Below are 18389 nucleotides of genomic sequence, written 5' to 3' on the forward strand. Positions count from 1 at the left end.
TTTAGCATCTTCTCTAATGGGTTTGCATCCTTTTTATAAAATGGAGACCAGAAGTGTGCATAACACCCCAAGCACAGATCATCTAAGGATCTATAACTTCAATATGTCTGTTTTCAGTTATAGAAAGGAACTCAAATACCATTTTTGATTTCATTAATCTGTGATGCTAGTTGTTATGTTTGCACACCTGAATCCCTTTGAAACTCTACCACAATTAGATTCTTATTTTACATAGAGTATTCCACATATCACACATCCATTCTGCAATTTTATTAATTTCTTGTCCTTTGTTACGTCTCCTCTATATTAAATAGATGTTCTAATTTTAAACTGTTTGTGCATATGACGATCAGAAGTGGGTCTCAACATCCACTGATCTCTGTGGAATGCCATTTCCCATCATTTGGCAGCCTGAATAAGACCATAAGACATAGGAGCGGAATTAGGCCATTCAGCCCATAGATTCTGCTCTGCCATTCAATCACGGCTGATTTATTTTTCCCTCTCAACCCCATTTTCCTGCTTTCTCCCCATAACCGTTTGACGCCCTTACTAATCAAGAACCTATCAACCTCCGCTTTAAGTATACGCAATGACTTGGCCTCCACAGCCATCTATGGCAATGAATTCCACAGATTCATCACCCCCGGCTAAAGAAATTCCTCCTCATCTCTGTTCTAAAGGGATGTCCTTCTATTCTGAGGCTGTGCCCTTTGGTCCTAGACTCTCACTTCTGAAAACATCCTCTCCACATCCACTCTGTGCAGGCCTTTCAATATTTTGTAGGTTTCAATGAGATCCCCCCCCCCTCATCCTTCTAAGCTCCAGTGAGTACAGGATCAGGGCCATCAAACACTCCTCGTACTTAACCCTTTCATCCCCGGGATCATTCTCATAAACCTCCTCTGGACCCTCTCCAACACCAGCACATCCTTCCTTAGATATGGAGGCCCAAAACTGCTCACAATACTCCAAATGTGGTCTGACTAATGCCTTATAAAGCCTCAGCATTACATCCTAGCTTTTATATTTTAGTCCTCTCAAAATCAATGCTAACATTGCATTTGTCTTCCTTACTACCGACTCAACCTGCAAGTTAACCTTTATGGAACCCTGCACTAGGACTCCCAAGTCCCTTTGCACCTCGATTTCTGAATTCTTTCCCATTTAGAAAATAATCTATGCCTTTATTCCTTCTACCAAAGTGCATGACCATACACTTCCCTACACTGTATTCCATCTGCCACTCCTTCAACCATTCTCTTAACCTATCCAAGTCCTTCTGCAGACTCCCTGCTTCCTCAACACTGTTTGCCCCTCCACCTATCTTTGTATCATCTGCAAATTTGGCCACAAACCCTCAATTCTGTCATCCAGATCATTAACATATAACATGAAAAGTAGCGGACCCAACACCAACCCCTGCGGAACACCACTAATCACCGGCAGCCAACCAAAAAAGGCCCCCTTTATTCCCAGTCTTTGCGTTCTGCCAGTCAGCCAATCTATCCATGCTAGTACCTTTCCTGTAATACCATGGGCTCCTATCTTGTTTAGCAGCCTCATGTGTGGCTCCTTGTTGAAGGTCTTCTGAAAATCCAAGTAAGCAACATCCACTGACTCCTGCCCCTCTCCGCTTTCTGCAGGGATTGGTCTCTCTGTGACTCCTTTGTCTGCTCATTCCTCTCCACTGATCACCCTCCAGGCACTTATCCCTACAACTGTGCAAAGTGTCACACCTGCCCCTACACCTCCTCCCTCACCACCATTCAGAGCCCTAAACAGACCTTCCAGGTGAGGCAGCACTTCACATGTGAATCTAAAAATTTGCTGATCCACTGACTCTCCTTTACCTATCCTGCTTTTTACTTCCTCAAAGAATTCCAATAAATTTGTCAGGCGAGATCTCCCCTTAAGGAAACCATGCTGACTCTGGCCTATTTTATTAAGTACTCCAAAACCTCATCCTTAATAATGGACTCTTACATCTTGCCAACCAATGAAGTCAGACTCATCAGCCTATAATTTCCTGGCTTTTGCCTCCCTTCCTTCTTAAGGAGTGGAGTGACATTTGTAATTTTCCAGTCCTCTGGAACCATCCCTGACTCTAGTGATTCTTGAAAGATCACTACTAATGTCTCCACAATCTCATCAGCTACCTCTTTCAGAATCCTGGGGAGTAGTCCATCTGGTCCAGGTGACTTATCCACCTTCAGACCTTTGAGCTTCTCAAGCACCTTCTCCTTAGTAATAGGGACTTCTGCCCCGACTCTCTCTCGAATTTCTGCCATGTTGCTGGTGTCTTCCATAGTGAAGACCGATGCAAAATACTTATACAGTTTGTCCGCTATTTTCTGTTCCCCATTATTACTTCCCCATTACCATTTTCCAGTGGTCCGATGTCCACTCTTGCCTCTTTTATTCTTTATATATCTGAAAAAACACTTGGTATCCTCTTTTATATTATTGGCTGGCTTACCTTCATATTTCATCTTTTCTCTCCCCTTATTGCCTTTTTAGTTGCCTTCTGTTGGTTTTTAGAAGCTTCCCAATTCTCTAGCTTCCTACTAATTTTTGCAATATTCTATGCCCTCTCTTTTGCTTTTATGCTGTCTTTGACTTCCCTTGTCAGCCATGGTTGCTTCATCCTCCCTTTAGAATGCTTCTTCTTTGGGATGAAATGATCCTTCATCTTCTGAATTAATCTCAGAAACTCCTGCCATTGCTGCTCTACAGTCATCCCTGCTGGGGTCCCCTTCCAATCAACTCTGGCCAGCTCTTCTCTCATGCCTCTGTAGTTATCTTCGCTCAACTGTAACATGGATACACCTCATTTTAGCTTCTCCCTCTCACTGCCTCCTAAGGGTTCTTTTACATTAAGCTCCCTAATCAAATCTGGTTCATTGCACAACAAATCCAAAATTGCTTTTTCCCCTATTGGCTCAACCACAAGCTGCTCTAAAAAGCCATCTCACTGGCATTCTACAAATTCCTTCTCTTGGGATCCAGTGCCATCCTGATTTTCCCAGACTACCTGCATATTGAAGTCCCTCGTGACCACCGTAACATTGCCTTTCTTACATGCTTTTCCTATCTCCTGTTGTAATTTGTACCCCACATCCTGGCTACTATTGGGAGACCTGTATACATCTCCCATCAGGGTCTTTTTACCCTTGCAGTTTTCTGAACCCTACCCACAAGGATTCTACATCTTCTGATCCTATGTCATTTCTTGCTAAGGATATGATTTCATTGTTTACCATCAGAACCACCCCACCCCCTCTGCCCACCTGCTTCTCTTTTCAATAGGATGTGTATCCTTGGATGTTTAGCTCCCAGCTGTGATCTTTCAGCCTTGACTCTGTGAGGCCCACGATGTCATACCTGCCAATTTCTAACTGCGCTATAAGCTTATCTACCTTGTTTTGTATACTGCAGGCATTCAAATATAATACCTTCAGTCTTGTATTCACCACCATTCTTTTCAAATCTGTCTCCATGTTGCCCGGTTAAATTCTTATCCCTTTATAAATTTTCTGAATTATTTTATTTTATTCTGGAGACTTCAGTAAGCTCTCCTGTGATCTCCTTCCCTTTTACTTTATCCATACTTTTACAATCTGTAGAACCCACCCCTCCTACTATTTAGTTTAAAGCCCTATCCACAGACCTAGTTATGAGAGTCGCCAGGACCCTGGTTCCAGCATGGTTCAGGTGGAGCCCATCCCATCAGAACAGCTCCCTCCTTCCACAATACTGGTGCCAATGTCCCACGAATTCAAATCCACTTCTCCCACACCAATCTTTGAACCACACATTTAACTCTAATTTTATTGACCCTATGCCAATTTGCACGTGGCTCAAGTTGCAATCCAGAGATTATCATCTTTTTTGGTTCTGCTTTTTAATTTAGTCCCTAGCTGCTCAAATTCCCTCAGCATAATCTCTTTCCTTGTTCTACCTATGTCGTTGGTACCCACATGGACTGCAATAACTGGATCTTTCCCCACCCACTCCAAATTCTTCTGCGGGTCAAATGAGATGTCCTGAACCTGGGCACCAGGCAGGCAACACAGCCTTCAGGATTCTCAATCCTTGCAACAGAGAATTGTGTCTATTCCCTTTGACTATACGATCCCCAATTACAACTACACTTCTCTTCTCTTCCCCCCTTTTGAATGGCTCCCTGAACCATGATACCACGGTTAGGTTGCTCATCCTTCCTGCAGCCCCACTCTTGCCTGCACAGAGCAAGAATCTCAGACCTGTTGGACAAGTTCAAGTCTAAGGCTCCTCCATCACAAACTCTTGGATCCCCCCACCTACCTCACTCACATTCACACCCTCTTGTCCCTGACCACAGACCAAAGTTGAAGCAGTTAGTCTAATTGGGCATGACTGCCTCCTGAAACACAGTGTCCAGGTACACTCCCCCTCCTTGTTGTGTCACAGCATTTGAAGCTCAGATTCCAGGTCATCAACTTTGAGCCTGAGTTCCTCAAGCAACCAACAGTTGCTGCAGATGTGGTCACCAGGAACCACAATGATATCCACTAACTCCCACATCATGCAGGTACAATACATCACCTGATTCCTACTTTACTTAATTAGTTTTAATTTGGTGTCTTTTTATTTAATTACCATGTTGTCAGTAACCTCATTTAGGTCTCAACTACAAGCCTACTAAGCAAGCCCTCTTAATATTACTACTTTACAGCCAACTTGGTATCCTTTCTGCTACCTGTCCCTGACTCACATGTTCTCACCTTAATCATGAGTATACAATGTAATATCTTATCAAAGGTCCTTTGAAAATTCAAATACATTATATCTAGCACAGTGCCTCTGCTAACTCTTTGTGTTACATCTTCAAATGATCCATTCATAAGGTCAACAAGAGCTTTCTGTTGTAAAATCCATGCTGGCTGTTTTACAATATTTTCAGTTTCTATATAAATAAACAGATGCAGGAAGACCTTACCTTCAGGTTAAAGGTACCATCATTGCACGAATGTTGATGTCCAAAGAAAGTTTGAGCACAAAGTCCCTGAAAGAATAAAAAGAAAACTCTGTATTAAATAATTACTCAGCTTTTTAATTATTGGTTTACATAAGGGTTGGGAGTAAGTGGAAAAAATAGATGTGTAATTATACTCAAATGGGCTCATTTTGATTGTCCCCAGAACAGGTGCCGGGATGGCAATGTGTGATTAGCCCACATCTATTGCTTTTGATGCACGCGAGCATTGCACCTTCATCTTACCTGCTGATTTGCACATTGACAGAGGCAGCAAACAATGCATGTGTCAATAAATATAACAGCACTACCTATAGTTAGCCAGTTCTACATAAAGCTGGCCTACATCCTTTAAAGGGGAGATGGTGGCGGCAGCAGCAGCAGGTAGTGGAACTCATTAGGGAACTTAATCTTGTTTGTTAATGCTGGACTATTAGCCTAGATCCAGGAGGTGAAATGTAGGACAGGTGTGATCTATCTGCAAGTGATCAGGAAGTCATCCAGATGAACACAATATGGAGTTACTAGAAGAAGGCAGCTGTAGTAGCCAATGCAAAAAGTCATGTCCTAACAACCTGAATGTAGTGCCATAAAATATTCAATGACCTGTTATTAAAGTCAATGAATGTCAACACTAAGCAACTGCAACACTAGCTCAGAAACTATTTGATGTAACATTACCTTATTATTAACCAACCAACAACTTCCAAGAATCAGCAATCACACCTAATTCATACTTTGCTGTGAGTCTGAAGGGCTGAAAGCATAGAGGACGATGGTATCCTCATAAATAATTTGCCACACATTCCATTTCCCCCTCATGCTGCAAATTCTTCTGATTTATATGCTGCATGTGGAACAAGCATGCATTATCACTTCCCCATTCCTCGGCAGAACCACATCCTTATGCTTTCTCTTTCATGTTCGCAAGAATTGTAATCTGACCCTGGTCAGGTACTGATATATGAGTAAGAAAAAGTCTAGATGATGACACACCAATACACAATTTGACAACAGCAGTAACCAGCTCCAACACTGACACCGATCTGGTCATGGTGATTCTTGATAAAGAGTGGCTCGCAGCTAGGCTGGAGAATAAAGATTAACTTCAGTGCTAGTAGCCTGAAAGGTGAAGTGGCATGAGTTCTGCTTCAGGGAATTCGGACAAGGACCTTGATTGGGTAGCTTAAAGACAAAAGTTGATGGTTTATCCACAAGTATATGCATGCATGCATTGTCATCGAGCATGGGAGAGCTGAAATCGACCTTTGGCAGGATTTGTGCAGAGCTTGGAACCTCGTTTCAGCAGGAAAGTGGTAGCCAACCTCATTAGCACATTTGTGGACCTCAGCCATCATGCAGTGATGGTTGATGTCAGAGCTTCCAGTCATTTTAAAAATTTAATTATTTGACAATCGAAATTTAAAAGAAAGTATGGCCCACAAAAGTGTTGTGTGATGTAATATAATTTTTAGGTTCCCTTTTTAATAATTCATGAATAAAGAATTCCATCAATTTCAAAATGCCTTTTGTTAGGCGAAGTAACTTAGAGAATTCCATTTTTCTTCTCCCATTTGCTACCTTTCAATTCACTGAAACAGCTTAAGAATCTGCATCTAAAATAGGACAGCTGAGGATGTATGTGGGTTTCATACAATTAATTTCTGTGGTAATATTTCTTTATTCATAATTTCTTTAAGTTCTTCACTCCCATTTGACCCTTGCATCCTCACTATTTCTGGTATTATTTAGTGCCTTTTGTAAGTGTAAAGCATTTCAGATATTTCCATAATTTCTCTTGCCTCACCCTGTAAAATTCTCAAGATTCCTTCTAGTTATAGGTAAAAGAAGAATTTGAGACCATCAACAGCAGTCAGTTACCAAGAAATCAAACAATTCAGAAGAAATTCCTTTACCCAAAGGGTAGAGACAAGGCTAAATTTGTTACCACAGGAAGTTATTGTGCTGTATATGCATCTGAGGGGTGGCCAGATATATACACAAGAGAAAAAGGAAAAGGGAAAGCAACAAGAAGCTCGCGAGCATCATATATGCCAGCATGGATGAGTTGGCCTAACAGACTGTTTCAGTACTGAGTATTCCATGTAAAGTCTGTCATTCTTGCTTACACAAAGGTTTCAATTTGCTATACTCTCCAAAACATTTCCAAATGTTAAATCTCAAAGAATCCCCTTTGATTCGATGCTAAACCTAGACAATCTCTTTGGAGAGGTATTAATGAAAGCACCTGCATCAAATTTAATTGAATTTATGGTTTGAAGGTGAAATAAATATTTCATGAACAAGATGGACTTGAAAGGTTTCCAGTATGTTCTGGAGATGAAACAAAATTCTTCAAAGGAGTGCAGACATTAAAATATTATCTAATCAAATACAATTCAGACATTTAATTTTAGAAACTTGAGGTGTGATTTCAATCCTGAGTAGTTACAATCGCAGAAGATATTTACACAAAATTTTCACCATAGAAACAGGCCATTTAGCCATTATGTCTGCACCATTGTTTAAACTCTACATGAGCCTCTTCTGAATTTCTTTCATACTTTAGTAATTCCAGCATCTGCTTACAGAAGAAAACCACATGTGAAGAGGTAGGAACAATTGAACAGCAGAGAGACATCTCAACCTGCAATCATTCATTCCCTCAGTATGTCTAAAATCAGGAACTGGAGGCAATAAATGTCGGCAAAGCTGATGCCAAAGACCTCACTCAAACTCCTGGATAATATATTACTTCTGTTTTTCTCTGAACCCACATATTCATTAATTCCCCACAATTCAAACATAAACCAAAGCACTGTATATCACTACTCAACACTGCTCTGACACCTTCCTTGATTAACAACACTACCCCAGAGTCAGTTACTGGGTGCCAAAAATGCCTTTAGAGCCCACAAATGGTATCTGTGGATAAATAACACTGGGCAGTAATGCACCACAGATACTCAGTTGAAGTTTGTAGACCAGACAGATTATATCAATCAGTATGCATCACTTATTTGACATAAGTGCCAACATCCTTTTATAACCTCAAACAGCAGAATGTATGTTCAGCAGCAAGAAGACTCCTCCACTGGAATTATTTAAAGGGATCATCATTTACTGATTATTTCATATTTCCCACATAAACAGTTTTTTATTTAAAACCTCTTCATTTTGTTCACCTTTGACTTGTTTATCTCCATTGCTTCTGACAGCAAGATTAAATGTGCCTGCAAACCTGATCAATGAGCTGATTTTCCCAGTTCCAGCTTCAGTGCACACCTGATTGATGCTCCAGTGCATTAACACTGTAGATTCCAGATGGGGTATTTTAGAAGACTGGTGTCATAATGATAATTTTTATTGTGCAGTGTCTAAATGGATGACCATGGAAATCTCCCAGTAACCACACACCTCACATTTAACAACCCAACCATTTCTTCTGACATACACACAAAGAATATACAACTTACGACTGTAGCTTGCACTTTGTGGATTAGTACAAACCTCTGCTTCAATTAGTGGTTGTAGGGATACAAATAGTTTGGGTGACAGTTCAAAACAAGCTTTAGTGAATCAGTACCCCGTCCAGGCTACTGTCCGACTTCAGTGGAAAAGAAAATAGAGCATGTTTGCTATCGCTTGCTTTTCACTTTGCCTGGGACTAATTTGACAGTTTATTGAATCTTAAACAAACGATTTCTCAGTTTAATAAAGTGCTGTAATTTTTTTCCCCGCTTACTCACAACATACCCTGTGATTTTATTAAGTTAATTTCCTGTGGCTATTTATTATCCTCTTCATGATGCTGTTTTTCATTTCTAGGAATGTATTGGACCCATGTCAATAGAACAACTTAAACCAAGCTGAAATAAATCGACAGGATTGAATTGGCCATGTTAAACCCTGTCCAAATTTTACTTGATATTGCTTTCAATGAGAGGGAGGTAAAACAAGCACTCAATGATTCCCTACCAGTTTCTTGTCCAACAGTTTAGATTAAAATGGCCATCACATTGCTCAGGTTGCAATCTCTCCCTTATAGAAGGGACACTGCTTGTTGAACTTAGGAAAACAAACATCAAAGGCCTAGTAATTCATTTGCTCCTAATTGGAGTATTAAAACTGTATCAAGCTGCCCTAGACCTAGTTTTAAAAGTTGCTTGAGGATCACAATCTTCAACAGAGTAAGCTTTTCGTCTTAAGTGCAAGTCCCATAACAAATATTCAGTGGAATTTCATGCACTTTGCTGGCATCAGCCTTTAAAAGGACATGTGCAGTTCAGTCACCACTGCTGTGGTTTGGATTTGACATAGATAATGGAAGAGGGAGAGAGTGGAGAAGGAGGGAGTAATTGCCTGATTCACTAACAACAATCTTGATATTTTAGTGGAAGAGATCAACTACATGAGAAAACCTCATTGTTCTCGAGGGCTAGGAGCTCTGCAGGCTATAGCCAGACACATCTATCAGGAGGCAGGGGCTTTCCTCCAGCAGCAAGACCTTAAGGAATATGAAAGAAATATACTGACATCACCAGAAGGTGAAACTTCTACATAGTAGACAGGCTACTGGAATATGCTGCCTCTGGCTGTAACACTGTAATACCTTAGATACCAGCCCTCCCAGCACCACACACTGTTAGCCAGATTCATCGATGTTCATCATGGGTCCACCTGTTAATTTGCACCTTTGTCTTGATTGACAGGTCTGGAGGAGGGGGGCTTTTTCCTAATGGGTACTGAGACAGCCTAGCCATTTACTTCCTGGTGAGCAGAGCATGCTCACAGTCTCCATGATACCCCAATTTCTTGTCCATGTCCCTGCCTCACTTCTTGAAAATGACCTCTCTGCCTAAAAGATTCTGAATGTGTGCTGAATTCCTTCCAGAAGGTGGCTATGCATGTTGTATACTTGCTACTGTTTTAGCCATTAATATGGGCTGTAATCAGGCAGAAGGAAAAATAATTTTATTGTGCCCCAAAGGAAACAGATAAGGACCAGAACAGGCAAGCATTAGGAGAAGGCTAATGAGGATGCACAGTGAAATGCTTAATGCATTATCCAGCCTGTTAGACTAAATACACAGGACAGCAAGTAGCATGGAATCCATTTCTGATGCCTTCCAGGAGATCATACATAATTAGGAGAGCATCACCTCCACTGCAGAAGAGAGGTGCTCTTCTGTCCCAACTACTCACTGAAAGTGGAGTCACAGGTGAACAGGGTGGTGAAGAAGGCTTTTGGCATGCTGGCTTTCATAAGTCAGGGCATAGAGTATAAAATGGAGTCACAAGAGATTCTGCAGATGCTGGAATCTGAAGCAATACACACACGATGCTGGAGGAACTCAGCAGGTTACGCAGCATCTATGGAGGGAAATAAACAGTCGATGTTTTGGGTTGAGACCGTTCATGACGACTGGAAAGGAAAAGGGCAGAAGTCAGAATGAAAAGGTAAGGGGAGGGGGAGGACCACAAGCTGACAGGTGATAGGTGAGTCTAGGTGAGGGGGGAAGGTAGGTGGGTGGGGGAGGGGGGTGAAAGGGAGTGATGGGAGAAGCTGGGAGGTGATAGGTGGAAGAGGCAAAGGGCTAGAGAAGAAGAAATCTGATAGGAGAGGACAGTAGACCATGGAATAAAGGGAAGGAGTTGGGGGAACCAGAGGGAGGTGATGGGCAGGTCATGAGGGTGGGGTAGGGGAAAGAGAAGGGGTGAGGGGGCCATAGGATTGAGGGAAAACAAACGGGGGGGGGGGGAGGAAAAGGCCTCTGCCACTGCCTATCCACAGCCTCCTCTACTACCACTTTGAGGCCAGACGCAGGTTGGAGGAGCAACACATCATATTCCGTCTTGGTGGTCTCCAACTCGACAGCATCAACATTGATTTCTCTAACTTCCAGTATCCCCTCCCCTCTGTTCCCCCCCCCTTTGTTTTCCCTCATTCCTGTGGCCCCCCCACCCCTTCTCTTTCCCCTACCCTGCCCCCACGACCTGCCCATCACTTTCCTCAGTTTCTACACATCCTTCCCTTCTTTCCCTGGTCTACTGTCCTCGCATATCAGATTGCTTCTTCTCTAGACCTTTGCCTCTCCCACCTATCACCTCCCAGCTTCTCACATCATTCCCTTCCATCCCCCCTCCCCCACCCACCTCACCTGGATTCACCTATTACCTGCTAGCTTGTGTCCACCCTTGCCCCCTACCTTTTTATTCTGGCTTCTGCCCTCTTCCTTTCCTGTCCTGATGAAGGGGCTCGACCCGAAACATCAACTGTTTACTTCCTTCCATAGATGCTGCCTGACCTGCTGAGTTCCTCCATCTTTTTGTGTGTATTGCATAGAGTATAACATTTGGGAGGTCATGGTGCAGTTGTTCAGGATGCTGGTAAGGCCGCACTAGGAGTTCTGTGTCCAGTTTTAGTCACCCTGCGATAGGAAAGATGGTATTAAACTGGAAAGACTGCAGAAAAGATTTACAAGGATGTTGCCAGGACTTGAGGGACTGAGTTATAGGCAGAGATTGCACAGGCTAGGACTTTATCCCGAGCGCAGGAGACTGAGAGGTGATCTTATAGAGGTGTATAAAATGAGGGGCATAGATAGGATGAATGCACTCAATCTCTATTCCAGGATTGGGGAATCAAGAACTAGAGGGCATATGTTGAGGGATGTGAGGGGAAAGATTTAACAGGACCTTGAGAGGTATTTTTTTTACACAAAAGGGCGGAATCTATGTGGAATGAACTGTCGGAGGAAATGGTTGAGGCAAGTACAATAACAACTTTTAAAAGACAGTTGGACAGGTATATGGATTGGAAACGTTTAGAAGGTTATGGACCAAACACTGGCAAATGGGACTAGCTTGGATGGGACATCTTGGTCAGCATGGACCAGTTGGGCCGAAGGACCAGTTTCCTTGCTGTATAACTCCATGACTCTACTGTCAGCACTTCACCAGCACAGTGGCTGATGGATCATGTTTTTCCTGCCACATTGGAAGCTCAGGATGATCCCCATCACAGCTCTGCTAACTGCAGCAGGTCAACCTCCAGCATGAGCAGTTTGCTGTTCTTCAGAAATAGATAGACGCCTCACTGGATAGTACTGGCGGCATCAGGAAAAAGACAACTGTTTTCTGGGTGGTATTTATTGTAGTTGCTGGTGGTTTGGAGGTTAATGTAACAGTAGTGCTATCTGGGTCACACCACTGTTTGCCCTGTCGTATGAGAGACAGTGCAGTACTGCAGAGTTTGAAAATCCTGTCCTCCCTTAGGATGTCAAGATTCTTCTCCCACCACAGGCTTAACAGTGACCCACAGCCAACTCTCCCAACCTCCAGATCTCCCTGATGGATTGCAGCAGTCAGGAGCTATCTTTCCGGGGCAAGAACTCATTGTGGGCATCCAGTACAGATATCTGATTGCCCCTTCAGGAATAGGAGATAACCCTCTAGCAACAATGACTCACTCACACAGGAACACTTTGACATAATGTTATAAAGAATGAAGCTGGCATGGAAGGCAATAACAATAGGGAAACACTTGGATTTACAAAATCAATTTTCAATTGTATAATAAGTTTAATTTACCTATTATGATTTTTGCTATTATGTTGCCCTAAATAAAAGGGCTTTAGATTCAGATGTTGGTAGGCTTCATTTTATTTTCAATGCTTTGTAAAGGACTTCTGTTCAAACTTGAAATTCCATGCAAAGCAAAGAATTTGTGTTGATGAATGAGTGGACATGCTAAATTAAGATGGGTGTTATGCATGTAATGCATGTTCTTAATGTAATCTAGATCAACCCACACAAAATGCAGCAAGATCACAAATCATCAAAACACAGGTATCAAGGCATTTGCTTTTATCTCAGTGGAAGGTATGGCTATTTCTCAGCTTTGAAGGTGGCCACGTGGCTGTTGTCTTCATTGTGGCTACAGAGTGGAACACAATGGTCTATCATCGCATGAGGGTGCACAACATTATCAAAGGAATTGCGAGTTGTTATGCACTGACCCTGACTCTTGGCTTATTGTCACTGCTGGACTCTGACGCTTTCATCTGGAATGGTTGGGCATAGCTTGCACATTAATAAAAGGGAATGCTACTGTACAGAGGGATCTAGATGTCCTTGTACATGAAATGCAAAAAGCTATCATACAAGTACAGCTAATAATTAGGAAGACAGATGGAATGTTGACCTTTATTGCAAGAGAGATGGAATATAGATCTTGCTACAACTGTACAAAGCATTGGTGAGACCACACCTGCAATACCGTGTACCATTTTGGTCTCCTTCTTTAAAAAGAGAGATATTTCCATCAGATGCAGTCCAAAGAAGGTTCACTCAGTTGATTCCTGGGATGAAGGGGTTGCCTTTATGAGGAACAGTTGAGCAAGTTGGGCCTTTACTCATTTAAGTTTAGAAGAATGAGAGGTAATCTCATGAAACAATTAAAATTCTTATTTCCCTCATGGAGGGGAAGGATCCAGGACTAGAGAACATAGTTTCAGAATAAGCAGTTGGCTATTCAAGATGGAGATCACGAGGATATTATTCTTTCTGAGCATTGTGAATTCTCTACCCCAGAGAGCTGAAGGGGCTACACCACTGAATATAGTAAGGCTGAGGCATTCAGTGTTTTTGGACTATAGGAGAACCAAGGGTTATGGGAAACAGGCAGAAAAGTGGAGTTGAGGCTAAGATCAGATCAGCCATATTTATTTTATGGCAGTGTAGGTTTAAATGGCATACACTACTTTCTTTTGGAAAACAGCTTTAGCCTCATTATTAGAGAAAAATGACCTATTGGAAAATTTATCACCCTCTTTATGGAAAAGAAATCCATGCTGTGGCATCTCACTTCCCATTTGCAGAACTCTTTATTATTGGACACAGATAGTTACAGGGATCAAACCCTCAGAATCAGCCCAACTGGTCCATGCCAACCATGGTGCCCTCCAAGCTAGTCCCATATTCCTGCATATGGCCCATATCCCTCTAAGCCCCTCCTATTCATGTACGTATCCAAATGTCTTTTGATTTTTATTGTACCTGCCTCAACCACTTTCACTGGCTCATTCCATATACACACTATCCTCTGTGTGAAGAAGTTGCCCCTCAGGTTCCTTTTAAATCTTTCACCTCTCACCTTAAACCCATGGCCTCTAGTTTTTTAGTTCCCCTTCCCAGGGAAAAGACTATGCATGTTCACCCTGTTTATGCCCCACATGATTTTATACACCTTTACAAGATTACCCTCCAGTCTTCTCTGCTCCAAGGAATAAAGTCCTAGCCTGGCCAACCTCTCCCTATAACACACACCCTCAACTCCTGGCAGTATCCTTATAAATCTTCTTTGCACTCTTTCCAATTTAACAATGTCTTTCCAATAACAGGGCAACCAAAACTGTACACAATATTCTAAGTGTGGTCTCACCAATGTCTTGTACAACTGCAACATAACATCGCAACTCCTATACTCTGTGCCCTGACTAATGAAGGCCAGCATGCCATATGCCTTCTTCACCACCCTGTCTACTCGTAACGCCACTTTCAGCAAATGATGTACTAGTATTCTTAGGTCCCTCTGTTCCACAACACTCCCCAGAGCCCAACCGTTCATTGTATAAGCCCTACCCTAGTTTGACTTCCCAAAATGCAACACTTTGCATTTATCCAAATTGAAATCCATTTGCCTGTCCTCAGCCAACTTACCTAGTTGACCAAATCCCCTTGTAATTTTGCATAACCTTCACTGTCTATAATACCACCTATTTTAGTATCATCTGCAAACTTATGAACCATGCCTTGTACACATACATCCAAATCATTTATATAAATAACGAACAACAAAGGTCCCAGCAGCAACCCTTGTGGCACACCACTAGTCACAGGCCACCAGCCTGAGAAACAACCTTTGAGCATCACTCTCTGCTTCCTACCATCGAGCCAATTATGATTCCAATTAGCTATCTCTCCCTGGATCATGCAATCTAAACTTCCAGACTATCCTGCCATGTGAGACCTTGTCAATGATGGGCCATGATAAGTTCCTCCAGCAGATTGTTTGTTGCCACAATAAACATGTTTAGGAAATGATCACATCTGGAACTTTAAGAACAACTTTCAGTATATTATGCTTGTGTGGTCTGTTAGTTGAGAATGATACCCAGCAACTGTTCCTGAGATGTGCCCCAAACCCCTTGTTAGGAATTTAAAAAAAATGTTTGCTGCCTTGTTTGGAGGAGATTAACTAAGTACTGGCAAATTTTTGTAATGGGTCTGTGATTGTACTCTAAATGTCAAAAGAGTCTATGTGCCATATTTCTGACAAAATTCCCTTCTGTGTTAGCTCCAAATTGGATTTTCCACTGGCACATAGGATGATCCCTTTGCCCTTCTCCTCCAAAGCTTCCTTCTCCTGTTTCTGTGTTTCCTGATGCTGCAAGCAGGGGTTCTGGTCACTGCTAAGTTGTACAATAAGCAGCAGGTGAAGGCAAAGAAGGAGAGCCAATCTCGTGAGTTTTGGAAAGTACGAATGGCAGTCCTGGTCTTCATTATTATGGTAGATAAAGTGGCTGAGAAACACACAGGAGTGAGAATCCAGATAAGCAGATGGTTGACCTTAATCTTTAATATTGATCCATTGGGGCAGTGGGAACCCACTAAATAATAAATAGTTTTAGAATGCAGTAGTCATATAAGCTCCGAGGATTCCTCTAATTTATCGTAAGTTTCTCCAGACAACATGTATACAGTAATGGAATAAGCTCTTTCTATTCATAAAGAGTTCTATATTTTGAATGGATGCCCAGAGCACTAAATGAGAGAGGTCCATTTTGGGGAAGCCAGGAATATTAAGAAAAAGAAACACAGGGTTGTTCAGGCTCATCTTTGCTGAAGGAAATGTGGAGGAAGTCAGTGACCTCAATTTAGTTGCAGTAAGCAGCAAGCTTCAGAGTACGGCACAGTTCAATTGCAATTACGTGAAATGATACTGAAGCTTGAAAGTTATCCCTGATGTTTGCCCTGACCTCTATTGTTAGAGCATTCTGGTAAGGGTATAAACCATAGTTCAGATTGAAGTAAGTCATGAGCTTTGTCTTGGCAAACCTTACCCTGCAGAATAGTTGTTCCTTGGAGAGGTGAACAATAGTCAGTGTAGACCCTGGGCTGGTGTCTTTGCAATTGAGCATTCCTACGCATTTATCATCATGATTCCTGTCCATGATTGTGCCCCTCCAATACTAGTCCAGTCCAAATCTCCCAGCAAAACCAGTGGGAGCATCATACAAGATTTCATTGACGTGACTCAACATGACTTCATCATTCAGTAAATTATCTCTCTGCCACCATAGATCAACAAGAAGTCAAAAAGACCAATATCAACTAAAAATTAAAAATCAATGAGGCATCAAGAGCAGACTGTTTCCCTGCTGAAGTCCTAAAACTTGCCAGTGAGGGACTTCAGTTAGAAATCCACAACTTAATCTCTTACATTTGGGAGGAGGAGGATTTCAGAAACAATGTAATTATAAACAAGAAAAGAAATAAATATAACTGCAGTAACTACAAAGGGGTCTCCCTGTTATCTACCACAGGGAAAGTCATGCCAGGGTCATCCTCCATCACCTCCTCTCAGTGCCTAATGAGCTGCATCCTGAATCAATGTGTGGATTCCACCCATCTAGAGACACAGTGGACATGATGTTGAAGATCATGTTGGTGTGACATTTGCAAGAGAAATGCAAGGAACAGCACCAACCACTATACATAGGCTTTTTTAAACCTCATAAGCCTTTGACTCTGTCAATGAAGGGACCATGGAGTTTCCACCTCAAATTTAGGTAGTTGCAAAAATTTATATCCATTTTACATCTGCTTCATGATCTAACTAATGGGTCCACACCATATCCAATCTCAGTGTAGACTGATGCCAAGCAAAGGTGTATGATTCAGCTTGGCACTTTTCTCAATCTTCCTCACTGCAGTGCGGCATATCACCTCCAAAAAAAACTTCCCACTGGACTGGAACTAATCGACAGGAATAATGGAAAACTGTCCACTCCAAAACCAAGGTCAACCCAGCCTCTGTAGTCAAGTTGCAGTATGAAAACAATGCTTGTGTATGCACATATTCAGAAGCCAAAGTTCCAAGTCACTGCTTACTTTTTCACTAAAGAATGCAAAAGAAAGGGATTTACACTTCACATCCGCAATATCGCCCTCTGACAAAAGGTTCGATGATAAGTTCCTGGAAAATATGGACCACTTTGGATATCTTGGGAGTTACATCTCAGTGAAGGAAGAAATCAATAATAAAATTCACCTTTGCCCTCAGTACATCAGCACAGCCTTTGGTTGCCCGAGGAAAGGGATATGTGAAGATCAAATCATCGAACCTGGCACAGAAGTCGCAGTCTGTAAGTCAGCAGTGATCCCTGCTCACCTATATGCTTCTGAGATGAGTACTACTTACAACAAGTACTTAAGGGCACTGGAGAGAAACCAATAACACCATCTTGATGGCAGAATAAGCTCTGGAGTGGATAGTTTCCCATAGTTCCAGTCCAGCATGAAGGTTGTTGGAGGTGAGGTACCGCACTGCAGCAGGAAGATTAAGAAAAGCATCCACTCGCAGGCCAACATCCCTAGCACTCAGCTTTTCTATACAGACCAGTAGTTCTCAAGCCCGACACCAGACTCCTGAAACAAACATTCCATTCAAAGCTCTGTCACATGCATTTTGGAGATAGACCGTAACTCTAAGTTGAAAGAGAGTTATGGAAAGTGATAAGGATGGACCAGAGATCAAGTTCTTGAATTTCCAAGGCATAAAGAACTCTGGCTATTCAATGGTTGGCATGAACATTGTGGGCAGGAGGGACAGTTTCTGTACTGTATGACTCTGTAACTCAATGACTCTGACTCTAAGAAATTACAAAGTAGTCAAAGGAAAAGATCATCTCCCAAGGTAACTCAGCTCTCACAGTCAACCATCTCCTGCCCTGGGTGTGGTAGATTCTGCAGCTCCCACGATAACCTCATAAGTCAGCTCAGAACTCAGAGAATTGGGAGTGGATGCAAGGCATCCTCGATTCCAAGGGACTGCTTAAGAAGACAACGATGATAAAAACCTGGTTGGCTTGGGTGAGACCAACAACAGGCAACTTTAGAAAGATGTTGAATTTCAAGATACAGGCCATAATGAGTGACATAATTAGGTGTGAATAAGTGTCACCTTGCACAAACATTACTCAACTTGCCAAGTGCCTGGTTGAAATCTCAGAGTGAAGAGGAAAGTGGTTTTAATATTGTGAGGATTCAAATGAAACCAAATCTTCTGATTTCTGAGGCGAAATCT

General features: G+C 42.1%; 1 protein-coding gene across 1 annotated transcript in view; it reads right to left on the minus strand.

The window, feature by feature from the left end:
* The window catches only part of LOC127574538 (sperm-associated antigen 16 protein), a 624219-nt gene that overhangs the window by 205770 nt on the left and 400060 nt on the right, over positions 1-18389 (minus strand). The window contains 1 exon segment of the mRNA XM_052023594.1: positions 4982-5047. Within this exon segment, the coding sequence (XP_051879554.1) occupies positions 4982-5047 (66 nt within the window).

The sequence above is a fragment of the Pristis pectinata genome, chromosome 1, assembly GCF_009764475.1.
Source record: "Pristis pectinata isolate sPriPec2 chromosome 1, sPriPec2.1.pri, whole genome shotgun sequence".
In the NCBI taxonomy this organism is placed as follows: Eukaryota; Metazoa; Chordata; class Chondrichthyes; order Rhinopristiformes; family Pristidae; genus Pristis; species Pristis pectinata.